The sequence below is a fragment of the Triturus cristatus genome, chromosome 1_2, assembly GCF_964204655.1.
Source record: "Triturus cristatus chromosome 1_2, aTriCri1.1, whole genome shotgun sequence".
Taxonomy (NCBI): Eukaryota; Metazoa; Chordata; class Amphibia; order Caudata; family Salamandridae; genus Triturus; species Triturus cristatus.
Window position 1 is genome coordinate 1,177,532,238 of NC_140580.1, and position 16,563 is coordinate 1,177,548,800.

The 16,563-nt window shown below is 51.7% G+C and overlaps 1 protein-coding gene across 4 annotated transcripts in view; it reads left to right on the forward strand.

Annotated features, from left to right (window-relative positions):
• Window positions 1-16,563, forward strand: part of ZER1 (zyg-11 related cell cycle regulator) — a 387,007-nt gene that overhangs the window by 121,563 nt on the left and 248,881 nt on the right. For all 4 annotated transcript variants that reach the window (XM_085614054.1, XM_085614056.1, XM_085614055.1 and 1 more), the window contains one exon: window positions 10,697-11,136. In XM_085614054.1, the coding sequence (XP_085470180.1) occupies window positions 10,697-11,136 (440 nt within the window). The remainder of the gene's footprint in view (window positions 1-10,696; window positions 11,137-16,563) is intronic.

The following is a 16,563-nucleotide window of genomic DNA, read 5'->3' on the forward strand; positions in this document are numbered from 1 at the left end:
CCGGACACGACCGCTGTGAGAACTGCTCAGACCAGACGCGACCGCTTTGAGAACTGCGCAGACGCGACCGCTGTGAGAACTGTGCCGACCAGATGCGACCGCTGTGAGAACAGCGCAGACCGGACGCGACCGCTGTGAGAACTGCGCAGACCGGACGCGACCGCTGCGACCTCTGTGAGAACTGCGCAGACAGGACGCGACCTCTGTGAGATCTGCGCAGACCGGACGTGACCGCTGTGAGAACAGCGCAGACGAGACACGACCGCTGTGAGAACTGTGCAGACCAGATGCGACCTCTGTGAGAACTGCGCAGACCGGACGCGACCTCTGTGCGAAGTGCGCAGATTGGACGCGACCGTTGTGCGAAGTGCGCAGACCGGACGTGACCTCTGTGAGAACTGCGCAGACAGGACGCGACCTCTGTCAGAACTGCGCCAACCGGTCGCGACCGCTGTGAGAACTGCGCAGACCGGACGCGACCGCTGTGAGAACTGCGCAGACCGGACGCGACCTCTGTGAGATCTGCGCAGACCGGACGCGACCGCTGTGAGAACTGCGCAAACCAGACGCGCCCTCTGTGAGAACTGCACAGATCGGACGCGCCCTCTGTGAGAACTGCGCAGACCGGACGTGACCTCTGTGAGAACTGCGCATACTGGACGCGACCGCTGTGTGAACTGCGCAGACCGGAAGCGACTGCTGTGAGAACTGCGCAGACCAGACGCGACCGCTGTGAGAACTGCGCAGACCAGACGCGACCGCTGTGAGAACTGCGCAGACCAGACGCGACCGCTGTGAGAACATCACAGACCAGACACGACCGCTGTGAGAAGTGCGCAGACTGGACGCGAATGGTGGCCTTGCAGCCCCTGTAGTGTGAGCGGCCTAGGGCCGAACGAGAGCTGGGCCTGGACTCGGGAGGATCGTCACGGCAGAAACTGAAACTGAACCGGAAACGGGCCTGGAGGGTTGTTTTGCCCGGCTCACACCCGTGGCTGTCCCTTGGCCCCCCTTGCTCGGGAAACCGGTAATTTGCAGAGGCGGAGGGCTGCCACTGCTGAGAGTGGGCCTGCCTGTCGTGGGCCTACGGCGGCTGCTCGACGTGACGCGTAGGCCTGAGGAGAGCGGAGGCACTGCAGAACCCATGGTGCGGACGACTGGTCCCGGGCCAAGACCCGAGAGTCTGGACCCGGTGGTGGCCTCCGGCTCGGGCCTTGGACCTCAGGCGCCTGGTCGGGCGCGGCTGGACATATCAAGGCACAGATGGGGCGATCCCTGCCAGAGTGAAGCCCTTCCCCGCTAAATTTTCCAGATTCTGTGGCCGCAGAGAGAAGGCCTGTGCCTGCGAAGCACAGGAGATAGTACCCTGGAGGGACCCTGGTGGGACGCCTGGTGATTACAGCACAGTACCCGTGAGCCTGCATGACCTGAGCAGACCAGGGACGGACTGGTGCAGCGGAGAAGCTCCTGGTAGAGACATCTGAGCCCCACACTGAGAGAACCCCGTAGAGGCCTATAGACTCAGGCGACCTCCCTTGACATTGAGGAGCACAACTGGTGGGCCTTGCAGTAATCTGGCTGAGGCCTGAAACTTGGGGCATTGGAGCCACGCAAGGGAAGAGGCAGAGAACACTGCAGGGACTGTGGCACACCGTACAGAGTCCACATTACTACCCCTGTCATCCACGCTCCCCCTTGAATGTGACTGGAGAAAGCGGAGCACAGCATGCTGCGTATCCGAGGCCAAGAGGCTGAAACCCCTGAGGGGGACAAATCCGGAAGACCCCTGGGGCATTCTCAACTAGCATTGACTCCAGATGACAAAGATGGGCAAGACCAGATTGAAGCTAACAGTGGTTGCTCCAGAACCAGAGGAGGACCTGCTGAGCAGGCCCAGAGCAATTTGGGAACCAACAGCCTGAAGACCCCATACACCAACAACTGGCTAAGATCCTGGAGGAAATATCGGGCACAAAAGATCCATTGCACCAAGATATAAGCACAGTGTTGGTGGGGCTGGGTCTCCTACTGATAGAGCATCAGAAACTCAACGAAAGGATGAAAGTAGTAGAGTCGAGTCTTGAGGAGTTGTCCTCAACCCACCAGGCGATGGCCAAGCTAGTGGCGGAACCTACGGACAGGGTCAAGACACTGGAGTGCAGGGCAGAGGATGGAGAAGGGCGCAGTCGAAGGAACAATATTTGCATCCTAGGCCTGCCAGAGGGGGTCGAAAATGGAAACATGATGGCCTTTCTGGAGCCATGACTCCGCACAGTAGTTGCACCGGAAGATCTAACGCAGTTCTACATCCATTAAGAGAGTTCACCGGGTCCCAGTGCACCTGCCCGCACCGGGCCTACCCCCGAGGCCGGTGGTGGCTAGACCACGGCATTATAGAGACAGGGACATTTTGCTACATAGGGCTTGATCGTACGACCCGTTTGCGGTAAACAATGTTAAAGTCTGCATATTCCCTGATTATACCCTCGAAGTTCAGCTGAAACGTGCCTCTTTCCTGGGGGTTAAGAAGGCTTTGAGAACTGAAGGCCTCCAATATTCCCTCATCTTCCCTGCCTGGCTTCGTATAATATTGGATGGTACAACTCACTTATACAAGGACGCCTCAGCAGCATGGGAATGGTTGGATGCCTATAAGACTGAGACCCCCCCAGGTGGCACGGGAACAGGCCTCAGCCCGCCAGAGCCGACGAACAGGAAAACAACCCAAGAAGCGACTGTGAGAAGTTGGCCTGATATATGATGTCACTAGTTCTAGTGTACACCTTGTATCAGTCCAAACAACCCTTATGGTGATTGGTTGTAAAGTCAACCTTATAGACCAGCTATCCTAGTGGTAGCATGGACAAGAGCAGTCTTAGGCTAAACTCTGTATGGCATGTGAAGCCAGCTGTTCTACCATTTGCAACCCCTTGAATACCAAATGAAAGGACACCACAACAGATATATTATAAAAATAGAATGTATTTATTCTAGTCAAAACACCCTCAGCACTCTTTATGAGATTCGAGGTAAGTACAACACAATCTTATTTAAGCATACATAAGTCACACAGGTAAGTAATACAGTTAGGCCCTAGGGGCCACGCAAACCATATACTAAGTAAGTGGTATAAGAACCACTGTCATGAACACAGGATAGGCCTAGGCCTAGGGAATCGCAGGGGCTACACTATCCTATCAGTTGCTAGGCAGTGGGAGTCCCACGGGATTCAGGTGCAGAGTGGAAACACTCACGCGTAATGCGTTAAAGTCGATAGAAATAGTAGTATTTAGAAATTAAGAGTTTTAGGACACTTCGGAAGGAACTAGGAGTTAGAGACTTGGAAACTAGACACTTGGATAGTCAATACCCTTGTGAGAACCGGAGTACTCAAGTTACCTAGCCCACGGGCTGCGGGTGCATAGGTGTGAACTTGCGTCGGGTTTCGTCGTCGACTCCTATGGATGCCTGAAGAAAGTTGCTGACAGGCAGTCAGTGAAGAGTGTCCGGTGGATTCCAAGGATGGAATCAGGAAGGAGGATACCTGCAAGCAGAGGGGACAGAGTCTAGGTCACCAGCCAGGAGCCGGGAAGGAACCAGGAAGGTACCAGGCGATGTCGTGAAGATGCAGGTGAAGAGGTGAAGCTTGTCGCAGCAGCCACGGGTACCAGGAGGTGTCGAGGACGACCAGAACCAGGAGGCGAGCTGTCCCACGAAGGCTCTTGCTGTCGGCGGCGTCGATGTTGAGTTAGGACCCAACAAGCCTCGGCAAGCGCAACCCACGCAGGATGGAGGACTTGCTTCTGTCGCAGACCAGGAAGGTCTGGTGTGCTTCCCTTTCACAGGGGAGCGGTTGCCAGTCTGGAGGAGCCGGACCAGCAAGGCAAAATTGAAGGTTCGTCGTCACAGAGGTCGCTAGCCAACGGGCCAGCAACCGGACAACACGTCGAGCAACTCAGGTGCAGAAGGGCCCCACGCAGAACACGTGAAGTGTGGGGAGCTGATCTTCTTTGCAGATGGTGCTCGGGATTGGGGCTTCTCAATTCCCCAAGCACAGCCTCGAGGAAGCCTCAGAAGTCGCGCTAGTCAGTTACTAGCCACTTTTCCCAAGTCGCCGGTCCCACATCCCTCGTTGCCTCCAAGGGTCTCAGCTTTGCTGTAGATGTGGATCTGGTTCAGAGGTGTCTGGAAGTCACGGCGCTGGTCAGTCTCTGCAGTCGTCCCTCGTAGGATCAGTCGCAAAGCAAGCAGCGCTCGCTGGATGGTGCCTGGTTGCCCAGGGTGGTCACTCCTTGGCCACAAGGGAGATTCTTCAGTCTTCTTTTGTAGTAGAATGTCGAAGGTCCAGAGTTTCTGTTCAAGATGTAGGTTCAGGATAATCTAAAGTCCTAGGGACTCAGCTCCCACTCTTATACTAATCTGGGGGGCTGGGTTACCTGCTAGGTCCCTCCTATGGGTGGGACCAGGGAGGGGGTGGTTACACCCCCTTCCCTTTGTCCAGTTTCGCGCCAGGACTGGGGCTGGAGTGCCCCAGCACCGGTTTGAACTGGACTATGCATGGGACACCTTGTGTGCCCCAGGCAGTGTCTCGTTTCATTCATCCCTCCCTGCCCCAATACACTAAGGCCTGTCTAGGGTGGTGCTAGCACCTCCCAAGGCAGGAAACCTATTGTCCAAGCCTCCCTCGCTGGAAGGTCTCCCAGCAGCAGGAGGTCAGACTCGTGTCTGTGGCAGCAGCGTCCATTTTGTGACGCTGGGGCTCTGGTTAACTTTAACCGGGTAGTAGGTCTTCAACATGTCTTCTCCCTCTAGAAGGGAGAAATACTATCCTCACCGCCAGAAATGGTATGGGGGTATTATTCCAAAGTGTTAGACACCTTACACAACATGTTTTGATAGAGCCAAACCATAGTTACCATAACCGCGAGGATTATAAGGCACTTTAAGAGTATATGGTAGGCGATATCATAGAACAGCTATAAGGACATGGTTCCGAAAGCTGCAGACAGGCTCAGCTCATGCTAGAGCACCATCTCACATGTTACCAAGCACTCTGCCTTCAGGATTGTTAAGGCTTGCCATAGGAGTGACTGATAGGTTACCCATGTGTCTATATATAAGGTAGGTATAGGACTACTACACCTAAGGAAGGGGTGATTACACGACCTTGCCCCAGCTAAGTGATCAGCCAGTTGTGTCATAATGGAGGGCCAGCCAGGGGTGGCATAATACATGCTGCAGCCCCTGGTAGGCCTAGGGTACACCTATGCCCTGGGTACCTAAGGTACACTGTACAGGGTCCAAAAAGGTGATCCTTACAAATTGGGTTATGCACCTAAAGTGCATAGTGAATTTAGAGAGAGAACAGCAGGGCTGTGGGTCTGATTAGCAGGCTCACAGCCACATCTAAGTCGAAAACCAGTGAAGCAAAAGCAAAAAGTGGGGGTGAACATAGAAAGCAGACCCTACTCTCCTACAGCGACCCGCGACAAGCACCTTAAAGAAACCAAGTCCCTCCCAAACGGTGCAAGAGAGAGCAGCGGCACTACAAGCAGTGGCCAAGATAGTGCGGGAAGGAGGATCCCCATTGGAGGCAGGCTCGTGCTCTGTGAGGGGCACAGAGGGCTCAGATTCGGACTCTTCCAAGGGAGATAGCCTCAATATGGCACAAGTAACCCCAAAGACTGCGGATGAGATTATATAGGCGTGATTGTAGCGGGGAACAGATATGGTCCTGTGTCTTAACCTCTCTGGAGAATGGCAGAACTACACTGGGCTGAAGCGTTAAAATGGTTCAGGTTGGATTACTTTGGAGGTCGGTGCATAGCACAGTCCCTTTGAACCGCACACCCTCCTGTGAAACACTGAACGAAGCCACAACCCCCTGAATGACCTCACGGTAGCTGGTTTGGGCCTTGATTAACTCTTGAAGGGTTTGGACGGGCGGCCGTTGCCACACTGCTCTGGGACAGGGGAGTTGGTCCATGTTGGGATCTTTTTCTTCTTTTTCGACTTTCCTGTGTGAGATTTGGCTTGTTCACAGTGCAGAAAGCAGATTGCCTTTTCTTTTTGGGGAACTGGTGGAGGGGTGGGGTGGGGTGGGGGGGAGGAATAAACAGATCAGCTTAAGATGCCGCCACACTGCCAAACACTGAAATTCCTCACGTGGAACATTAAAGGGATGGGGTCCATGTCCAAGCGCCATAACATACATAACTACCTGAAGAGACGTGGAGCGCAAATAGCTCTCCTATAGGAGACGCATTTGCTCCAAAAGGAAGTAGAAATACTGCGTAGGCGCTGAAGGGAACAGCTCTATGCCACGGCTTTCTCGGTGTACGCCCGTGGGGCGCTAATCTGGATCATATCGAGGGTGCCTTTTGAACTAACCCAGTCCGTAATAGACAAAGAGGGCAGACATGTCTTTCTTACAGGGAGGCTACATGGGCGAGAAATCACACTAGGTTGCATATGTGCACCCAACCAGGAACAAATTGCCTTTATGGCTGACCTTTCCAGCCGCTTAGCAGATATGATGGTGGGCCAGGTGATACTGGGCGGAGATCTTAATGGTGTGACAGACGTGACGCTGGGCCGTTCCCATCCTCCCCTACCTGGGGCCCAGACTCACCGAGTAGCAGGTGGACTGAGGGAATGGATGACTCATTGGGGACTGAAAGATATCTGGAGGATCCACCATGGGCAGACACGAGGATCCTCCTTTTACCCCCCAATGCATCAGCTTCATACACGACTAGATGCCTTTTGGTGTTCCCCCACCCTCAGTGATTCCATCACCCATACGGAATACCTTGGACTCTCTGACCATAGCCCATTGTTACTGACATACCGGCCACACAGTGTCAGACCCCCAATACCTACGTAGTGACTTAACCCTATGTCCCTAGAGGACGTACCGTTTGGCGATGCCTTGCACTCCCTTGTTAGCAAGTTCTTTATTGAAAACGAGCACTCCACCTCCGCAGTACTGATAGAATGGGAGGCGTATATGGTGGTGGTGCCGGACCACTGCATGGGTCAAACTGTAGGTGTGCGAAGGGATCTTCACTGGGAACTGTTGGCTAGGGAGGGAGAACTGCGGGCATTAGATAATCCCCAGGGAGAGGGCATACAGGTTCACGCACACCTCCTAGACAAGCTCGCACAATACAACGATACCTTGGAGAGCTTAAGGTCCTATGATTATAGAACATATATAGACAAGGTGCAGGGGGAGAGGGGAATGCTGGTCGCCTGTTGGCTTGGTTAATCAGGCCAGAAACTCATGGGTCTCCAATTATGCATATACGGACTACAACTGGCCTAACTTTATATGACCCAGGAGAGATCAATGGCTTATTTCAAAGCTATTATGAGACTCTATGCCCACCCCCAGGTGCACATTTTGGCGCTTTCTTAGACCCCTTAAACCTCCGCACTCTGGATACGGATGCTAGGGAGGAGTTGGGAGGACCTGGGACCCTACAGGAAGTCTGGGGAGCTATCACCTCTATGGCCAACGGGAAAACTCCTGGCCCGGATGGCCTCCCAGTGGAATTTTATAGGAAATATGAGTCTGAATTAGCTCCAAGACTGGTGGCTATATATGCGGAGTCACTACAAATGGGCTACTTGCCAGAAACCACGCGAAATGCATTGGTGATTCCGCTCCCCAAGACTACATCCCCCTATGCCGGGGTAAAGGACTATAGGCGCCTCTCCATGCTCAATACTGATTTTAAAATACTCAGCAAGGTATTGGCGCTTAGATTACTCCCACATATACAGAGCCTAATCTATGCTGATCAAAATGGGTTTATCCCCTCCCTTAATACCTCATACAACTTACGTAGGTTGTACTCAGCGCTTTACCACCCGGAGGTGCGGGCCCTGCGACAGGCTGCCATTTTGTCAATCGACCTGGAGAATGCCTTTGACACCGTGGGTAGGGACTACCTGCTCCAGGTTATGAGGCGCTTAGGTTTGGGAGGTCTGGGTAAAATGGGCGCGATTGTTGTACACGCGCCCCAATGCGAAGGTCGGTACTGGTAAAAATATCTCACAACAGGTAGCGCGAGGCACCCGTCAAGGATGCCTCCTGTCCCCTCTTTTATTTGACTTGGCAATAGAGCCCCTGGCTGAGCTATTCCGGCAGGGAGGGGAGAGTATGGGACTAACAATAGGGGGGAGAGCATACACCATCTCTCTTTATGCAGATGACCTATTGGTTTATCTGTGTGACACCAAAAAAGGCGCAGAGACAACTCCTAGAGGTCTTTGCAGGACTGTCTGGCCTACGGGTCAATAAGCGCAAAACATACCTGTTCCCAGTGGCTGGACCACTGGCGCGCCCCCTCGACCTACCTGCGGCTCTTCGTTGGGCATCAGACATGTTCAAGTACCTAGGTATCCAGGTTTTTCATTCGCTGGCAGAACTAAGAGAAGGTAATTTAGACAAAGTGCTTAGATCACTTTGGTCCAGCGTGATGTTTTGGTGTAGACTGCGAGTTCCCATAATGGCTAGAATCTCCTTAGCTAAAGTTGTCATGCTACCCCGCCTGTTATATTATTTCGCCAAGTTACCAGTACTAATTCCCACAGGATGGTTCCGTAGCCTGTACTCCCTGATGAGACATTTCATCTGGGGAGATGGAAGGCGTAGAGTGTCGCTTCAAACTTTGCGACGTCCCATTGCAGAGGGAGGCCTGGGGATGCCAAACTTTGGGCTCTATCAGCTAGCTGCCCAGCTACAAAGGTTGGCCCAATGACTGGAAGGGGTGAACGCTGAGGGGACCTTTCTGATGGAACCCAACCAAAGTCCGAGGCTTCTGTTGGCAAAACTCTTGGACCACACAAGCAGGGTTCCCTACAATTTGACGCTGGAGACGCTGCATACAAAGAATACCCAATACCCCGAAATACTCTGCGGAGCTCCCCCTGGGGTGATTGCCACACAGAGATCTGCAGACGATCACTTCTGCGGAGTAGATGACCCCCTGGACAGAGGTGGGACTTGAGATTGTGGGGGACTGCTACCAAGAGAAAACTTGACTTCCCTTCGTGGAACTAGTGGAAGGGTGTGGTTTGCCACTAGGCCAGTCTTTACATATGAGGTAGTGTAGCGAGCATTTGGGCAGATATGGGACCTGAGGAACCAGAAACGTGTTGCACTCATTGGTCACCCTGGGAACAGCGTGACACCAAATCAAATGGTTTTATGCGTCCCTGCGTGAGGCTTCCTTTGCTCCGCTACCGAAGCTGCGGGGAAAATGGGAGAGGAACCTGGGAAGGGAGTGGACTGACAAGGAATGGAGCAGAGTCCTAGTCCCCTAAGAGAGTATCGCGGAATACACGACTGAAGTATGTTCAATTTAACTATATGCATATGACCTACCTGACACGGCATAGGATCTTTGTTACCTTCGGGGGGGGGGGGGGGGGGGGGGAAGATGCAGACTTCAAGCACATGACCTGGGATTGCGGGATCCTGCAAATCTTCTGGCATGAAGTACTCTCTAAAATTAATAAAACCCTGGGGCGTACACTTGGCCATGGCGCAGAGGTCTGCTTGCTGGGGCTCTACCCCCAGCCGCCAAAGCGTAAGGTGGGTAACAGGTTTGTAGACCTGGTGCTTGCACTCGCCAAAAAGCGTATAGCGATAACGTGGAAACCACCCACGGGACCGCAGCTGAATGTTTGGAGTCAGGAGTAAGTAACTGGGATGGGGCCGAGAAGAGAGGGCTGCATAGGGAAGAGTTGAGGGGGCTGCGACAACGCAATAGCGGAACAATTGAAGGGCGCACTACATGCCTGGGAAATCCCAAGCCCTCCAGGTAGCGCGAATGAAGAAAGCAAGTCCTCCCCCGGTTAGAACAGAGAGGAAGGGGAACCCCACCTGACAGTTTTTGACTGAATTCATAGGTCCTGCTGAGCATACACGGCCCCTTGCCCCTCCCCCGCCCACCCGCCATGTGGTAGAGAAATGTTGATGCCATCTGAGAGGGACCTGCATGGGGACTGAGCCTGTGTCCATCGGGGTCCTGAGTGGATGACTCTCCCCCACCACAAGTCTCATTGATGCGCCTCTGCAATCTGACCTGCACTAGTTAAGCCATGTAGTTAGATATTTTATTATTATTTACTTTATCTTTATTTCCATTACATATGACTCTTAGATGGCAACGACGCCTCCTGTCCAAGATCAGTTACCCCGACATACAAGGGCAATACATTACACTGCTGGACAGACAGACGGACATGAGAAAAGATATTCGAATTCTAGGCCATGTAATGGGCGGAATGGGCAAAATCGACTGGTATACATCATAGCTGTCATACCCTCCTCATAAATGTTAATCAAGGATCAATGATGCTATGCAATCTCACCAACTTCTGTAACATTTCAATTACAAGAAGATAACATGACAAATGTTGGACGAATATTATGTGATGTAGAATGTCTAAAGAAATGGCAATAAAGATATGTTTAAAAAAAAAAGGAGAATGGGCTGTGTCCAGGTACCTCGTGAAAGATAAGGGCTAGAAAGAAAGGTGAATTGGTTCCATATTCAGAGTGATGAGACAAAGTCCTTGGGAGCAAGCCATAGGAGAAGAAAGCTCTGTGTCTGTTGAGGCCGAGTGGGACAAGTTGAAGTTTTTTTGAGGCATTTTAACAGTATTGTTCTTCTTTTTCCAGGACCTGGTGGAACTCTCCCTTACTAACTGTGAGAAGCTATCCGCTAAGAGCCTGCAGACACTGGTTGATTTCAGCACCACGCTTGTCTCCTTGAGTCTCTTCGGCTGCTGTAACATTTTCTACGAAGAGGAGAATCCGGGTGGCTCCGAAGATTATGACTGCCTGGTGAACCCATCCCGGCAGGTTCTAGTCAAGGACTTCACTTTTCAGGATTTCAGACGTCTGAGATTTCTTAATCTTGGGAGCATGACTAAAGGAGTGGACGTGAAAAGACTCATTCAACCTCTGACCTGCTTGACTGCCCTTGACCTTTCTGGGATCCAGCTGTCTGATCTTGGCTTCCTCACTCAGTGGAAGGACAGCCTCGTCTCTTTAGTGCTTTACAACACTGACCTGTCCGAGGATCACATCCGTGCAATCATTCAGCTGCAGAAACTCAGGTCAGCATCTGGCATCGGCTCTGCCCAGGGATGTCCTGGTTCACATTATACATCTTATTGTCCCTCTAATTTTCACCCATATATTTTTCTTCCTACTGAATCTGGCTGTGTGTCCTTTATGTGCCCTTCTAGACCTTCCTGTCTGTTGTGTATTTAAGGGTACATTTACCATACTCGTGGGGTGACCTGTCCAAAGGCCAGAGAACCTGAACATCTTTTGCACAGCAAAGTGTTAAATATTTTATTAGGAACAGGTGCATATTTGCACATCCAGGTAATGCCCTTCCTTATGGGCATAACCTTATGGGCTCATACACCCTTGTCTCTTTTTTCTTCCTTCACATCAGGCATCTTTATGTGTACAGCGTTTGGTCCTACTTCCCTGATCCTACTGCTGTCTCTCCTTGGAGGCTACCCGTGCTGACACCTCTGCTTCCCAGCAGGGTGATATGTTCTTGGCGAGCACCGGAGCACATGCAGATGGGTTTGCAAAACGTACGGGTACCCAGTCATGTTTATTTGGGCATACAATCCCCTAAAACAGTACAGCAAAAACTTTAAAACAAATACATTAGAAGAAAAATCTAAAGTAAAATCCAAGCAATGCAATCTACCCACAGTGTTTTAAAAGCACATAAAATACACATAAATATTATTTACACATCATAAATAAAACACTCCCCCTTAGACTATACAAGTCATTCAGTTTAAATGTTATGATATGTTATGGTGATTTATAAAAGCGCACGATTACCAAGTAGGTGTCCTGGCGCTGTCCACAACTCCATGATCCTTAAGTCAGAATTAATTACTGAAACAGCCAGGTTTTTAGTGCCTTCCTGAAATGCAATAGGTTCTCCATGCATCTCAGGTGGATAGGTAATTCGTTCCAGAGCCTGGCTGCCCCGTAGGAGAAGCTGCGGCCTCCCCAACGTGCTTTTTTTATTGCTGGAACCGTAACCCGCTGAACGAAGGCGTCGAGCAGGAACGTACCTGGTGAGTCGCTTAGTGAGGTATTCAGCACCTTCTCCCTTCAGGGCCTTGAACAACAGGCACAGAGACTTAAACTGGACTCTGCTTCGAATTGGCAACCAATGTAGGTTGCGGATGGCCTTGGATATGGGTGAAAATTTCGGGATGCCAGTTAGTAGTCTAGCAGCCGTGTTCTGCAACAGCTGCGGTCTGTGTAGCAAATTTTCCTGTATATTCAGATACAGACTATTGCAATAGTCGAGCCTGGAAGTAACAAGGGCCGAGACCACCGTTTGTCGGCTTTCATAAGGAAGCAGAAGCAGGATCTTTCTCAACATTCTTAAAATGAAACCAGTTTTGGAAACCACTGCCTTAACCTGTAGTGCCATGGTGAGTTTGTCATCCAGCACCATCCCGAGATTTTTTACTTTGTTGACCGGGCTGGGAAGAGCCCCCAATTCCTGCGGCCACCATGATGGGGTCCAGAAGCTGGAGTTATTCCCAAACAGCATTACCTCGGTTTTATTAGAATTTAGCCTAAGGCAGTTGCTAGCCATCCAGCGGGCCACTTCCGACATGCAGGCCTGGAAATTATGATCCATTCCCAATTCACGGCCGGGGTATAGAGGCACGACGATCTGCGTGTCATCCGCATACGAGGTGACACTAAAGCCGTGGCTCCTGATGATGGGAGCGAGAGAGGCTACATAGATGTTAAATAGTGTGGGACTTAGTGAGGACCCCTGCGGGACCCCACACGGCAGAGAAATAGGACGGGATGAGCAATTTCCCAAGTCTACTGTTTGACTCCTTTCGGGAAGAAAGGAGTTCAGCAGTTCCCATGCTTTTTGCCGAACACCCCCTCTCCTCAGTCGGTCCATCAACAGTCCGTGGTGGACCGTATCGAAAGCGGCCGATAGATCCAGAAGGATCAAGGCTGCTCTGCCCCCCTGGTCCACCGCTGATCTGATCTGTTCTGTGGCCGCAATCAGAGCAGATTCAGTACTGTGGCCCTCCCTGAACCCATGCTGGGAGGCATCCAGCACAGAGGATTTCTTCACAAAAGCTGTGAGTTGAAGATTCATTGCCCTCTCCACTAGTGTGGCTGGCAGTGGGAGACGGGAGATGGGTCGAAAATTGTTTGGATCCGAAGGATCCAAGCTGGGTTTCTTCAACAAAGGAAGAATGGAGGCCTCCTTCCAGACTTTTGGAAAGGTTCCTTCTTGAAACATGCCGTTAAAAATGGGCATTAAGTGGCTAGCTATGGGCACCGGTGCTAGTTTAATGATCCTCAGCGGGCAAGGGTCCAGCGGGGATCCCGAGTTGGCTTTTGCCAGCAGATCCAGAGTGTCTTGCAGGGTAAGAGGACTGAACGCCTCCAGGGTGACCGATGACATGGCCCCCACAGAGATCCCTTGCTCGGACTCCAGTTCGGATCTAATAGAGTCGCTGAGGCTGGAGAAAATGTTATTAACTTTAGTAGCGAAAAACGATGCCATTTTTTTCGCAAAGCTCAGCACTGGATGAGATGGGGGCCGATACCGGTGTGGGTATCTTGGTGATGGTGGAAAACAGCTCTTAAGAAGAATTTTTAGCTGCTAAAATCTGAGCTTCTCGTAGCATGCGTTTGTAAGTTGCTAAGCTTGCCAAATATAGCCCTTTTTCCTCCATAGTGTAATCCCTTCTCCAGTTGCGCTCCAATCTTTTTAAAGTACTTTTTTGCAATTTAAGATCGCTTGAGTACCAGGGGGCTGATGGCACTGACCTTTTAAAAGTGACTTGTCTAGGGGGAGCGAGGTCAGCGCAGACCTGCGTGAGCCATTTGGTGTAGGTCAGTGCAGCCTCCTCCGTATTAGTGGAAATGGGTATGGAAGTGGAGGTGAGGGCCTTTGAAAGCATCTCCGATTTTACCCTATTCCACGCTCTGACTTCTTTCCGATTAGTGTGGTGCTGCCCATTGGCTATATGGGGTGTTGGCCTAAGATTGAAGCAGACTCCCGCATGGTCTGACCAGGCCAGCGGTAATAAAGCTGCAAAAGATAGCTCGGGTGTGTTAGAAAAGACCCCGTCGAGCGTGTGTCCAGCAAGATGCGAGGGGCCAATTACGTGCTGTACCAGCTCAGCTGTTTCCATGAAGTTTAAAAGCCGAGCCGTGTCAGGCTCGTCGGCCTGCTCTAGGTAGAAATTAAAATCTCCTAGTATGGTGTGTGAGTTCCCCTGAAGCGCATCTTCCACCAGGGTTCCTAGCGTGGGAAAAAACAAATGTTTGGCCCCAGGGGGTCTGTAGATGAGAATACCCTTAAACGAGAAATGATTAGTTAATCTGATATTGAAGGCGAGAGTTTCGCAGGCTGTTAAGGAAAGTGCTTTAAAAGTTCCCGAAAGTGTGTTATGATAAATGATAGCCAAGCCTCCACCCCTCTTATTCGGTCGATTGAGGACTTCACAATGATAACCAGGTGGGGTGGCTTTGACTATATCTGGACTGGATGCGTCATCCGTCCAGGTTTCAGTGATAAAAGCGATTTTTATATCGAGATCCATCAACAAATTAGCACATTCCGTGCTGTGCTTCACCAGAGATCTGGCATTTAACAGAAAGCAGGCCACAGCCTTTACCGCATTGCAAGCCGCTATAGCTCTCTCAGTGCAGTCCTTGTTGGTTCCTAGATTAATAGGTGGAAAAGGAGCAGCGAAATTCAGGCAGGAGCCAGTGGGTTGTGAGTAACAAAAATCGACTGCCCACCTGGTACAATTTCCCATGGTGTCTCCTGAGTTTAGCCGCAGCAATGCGGTTTTAGAGTACCTAAGACGTGCCTGAGTACCTGAACGCAATCGGGCAGGGGTTTGTGCGCTGAGCGCGACCTGGGCGCGGACGGGCGCAGACGGGCTTGCCTTGGGCGCGCCTTCGGCGTCGGCGGCGCGGTCGCGCCAGTGCCCCTGATGTTGGCGTCCCGAAAAAAGACTAGAGCGCCGAGCGGCGAATGGCCTTCCAAGATGGCCGACGCTGCGCAGCACGCCGTTCCACAGGTGTAGCCTGTTAGGGTCCGTGCCGCGATGAGGGGAAGCGAAGCAGGTAGGAGTGACTGCTAGCGCTAGAAGCTAGTTCCCAAGCGTTAAATCAGTTCTGTGCAAATAGGCACAATGACAGTGTGCAAAATATGCAAGGCTCACAATGTTTTTAAAAGCGTGCAACGATTAAAACAGATAATCTTGGGCTACTAGTTACCGTCAGATGCCAGTAAGTAATGTGTTAATCCTGCTCCCGGCTCAAGCCTCAGGAGTGTGTGGACGCTGCGCGGTCGCGCCAGTGCCCCTGATGTAGGCGTCCCGAAAAAAGACTAGAGCGCCGAGCAGCGAATGGCCTTCCAAGATGGCCGACGCTGCGCAGCACGCCCGTTCCACAGGTGAAGCCTGTTAGGGTCCGTGCCGCGATGAGGGGAAGCGAAGCAGGTAGGAGTGACTGCTAGCGCTAGGAGCTAGTTCCCAAGCGTTAAATCAGTTTTGTGCAAATAGGCAAAATGACAGTGTGCTAAATATGCAAGGCTCACAATGTTTTTAAAAGCGTGCAACGATTAAAACAGATAATCTTGGGCTACTAGTTACCATCAGATGCCAGTAAGTAATGTGTCAATCCTGCTCCCGGCTCAAGCCTCAGGAGTGTGTGGACGCTGCGCGGTCGCGTCAGTGCCCCTGATGTAGGCGTCCCGAAAAAAGACTAGAGCGCCGAGCAGCGAATGGCCTTCCATGATGGCCGACGCTGCGCAGCACGCCCGTTCCACAGGTGTAGCCTGTTAGGGTCCGTGCCGCGATGAGGGGAAGCGAAGCAGGTAGGAGTGACTGCTAGCGCTAGAAGCTAGTTCCCAAGCGTTAAATGAGTTTTGTGCAAATAGGCAAAATGACAGTGTGCAAAATATGCAAGGCTCACAATGTTTTTAAAAGCGTGCAACGATTAAAACAGATAATCTTGGGCTACTAGTTACCGTCAGATGCCAGTAAGTAATGTGTTAATCCTGCTCCCTGCTCAAGCCTCAGGAGTGTGTGGACGCTGCGCGGTCGCGCCAGTGCCCCTGATGTAGGCGTCCCGAAAAAAGACTAGAGCGCCGAGCAGCGAATGGCCTTCCAAGATGGCCGACGCTGCGCAGCACGCCCGTTCCACAGGTGTAGCCTGTTAGGGTCCGTGCCGCGATGAGGGGAAGCGAAGCAGGTAGGAGTGACTGCTAGCGCAAGGCTCACAATGTTTTTAAAAGCGTGCAACGATTAAAACAGATAATCTTGGGCTACTAGTTACCGTCAGATGCCAGTAAGTAAGATGCTCCCGGCTCAAGCCTCAGGAGTGTGTGGACATCGAATCACTGCCAGGCTTTGCCACAATGACACTGTGAAACACTAAAACAGGGATCAACACACCAATGCGCTGGGCTCGCATACCTATAGTATCCACAGTGGACACCT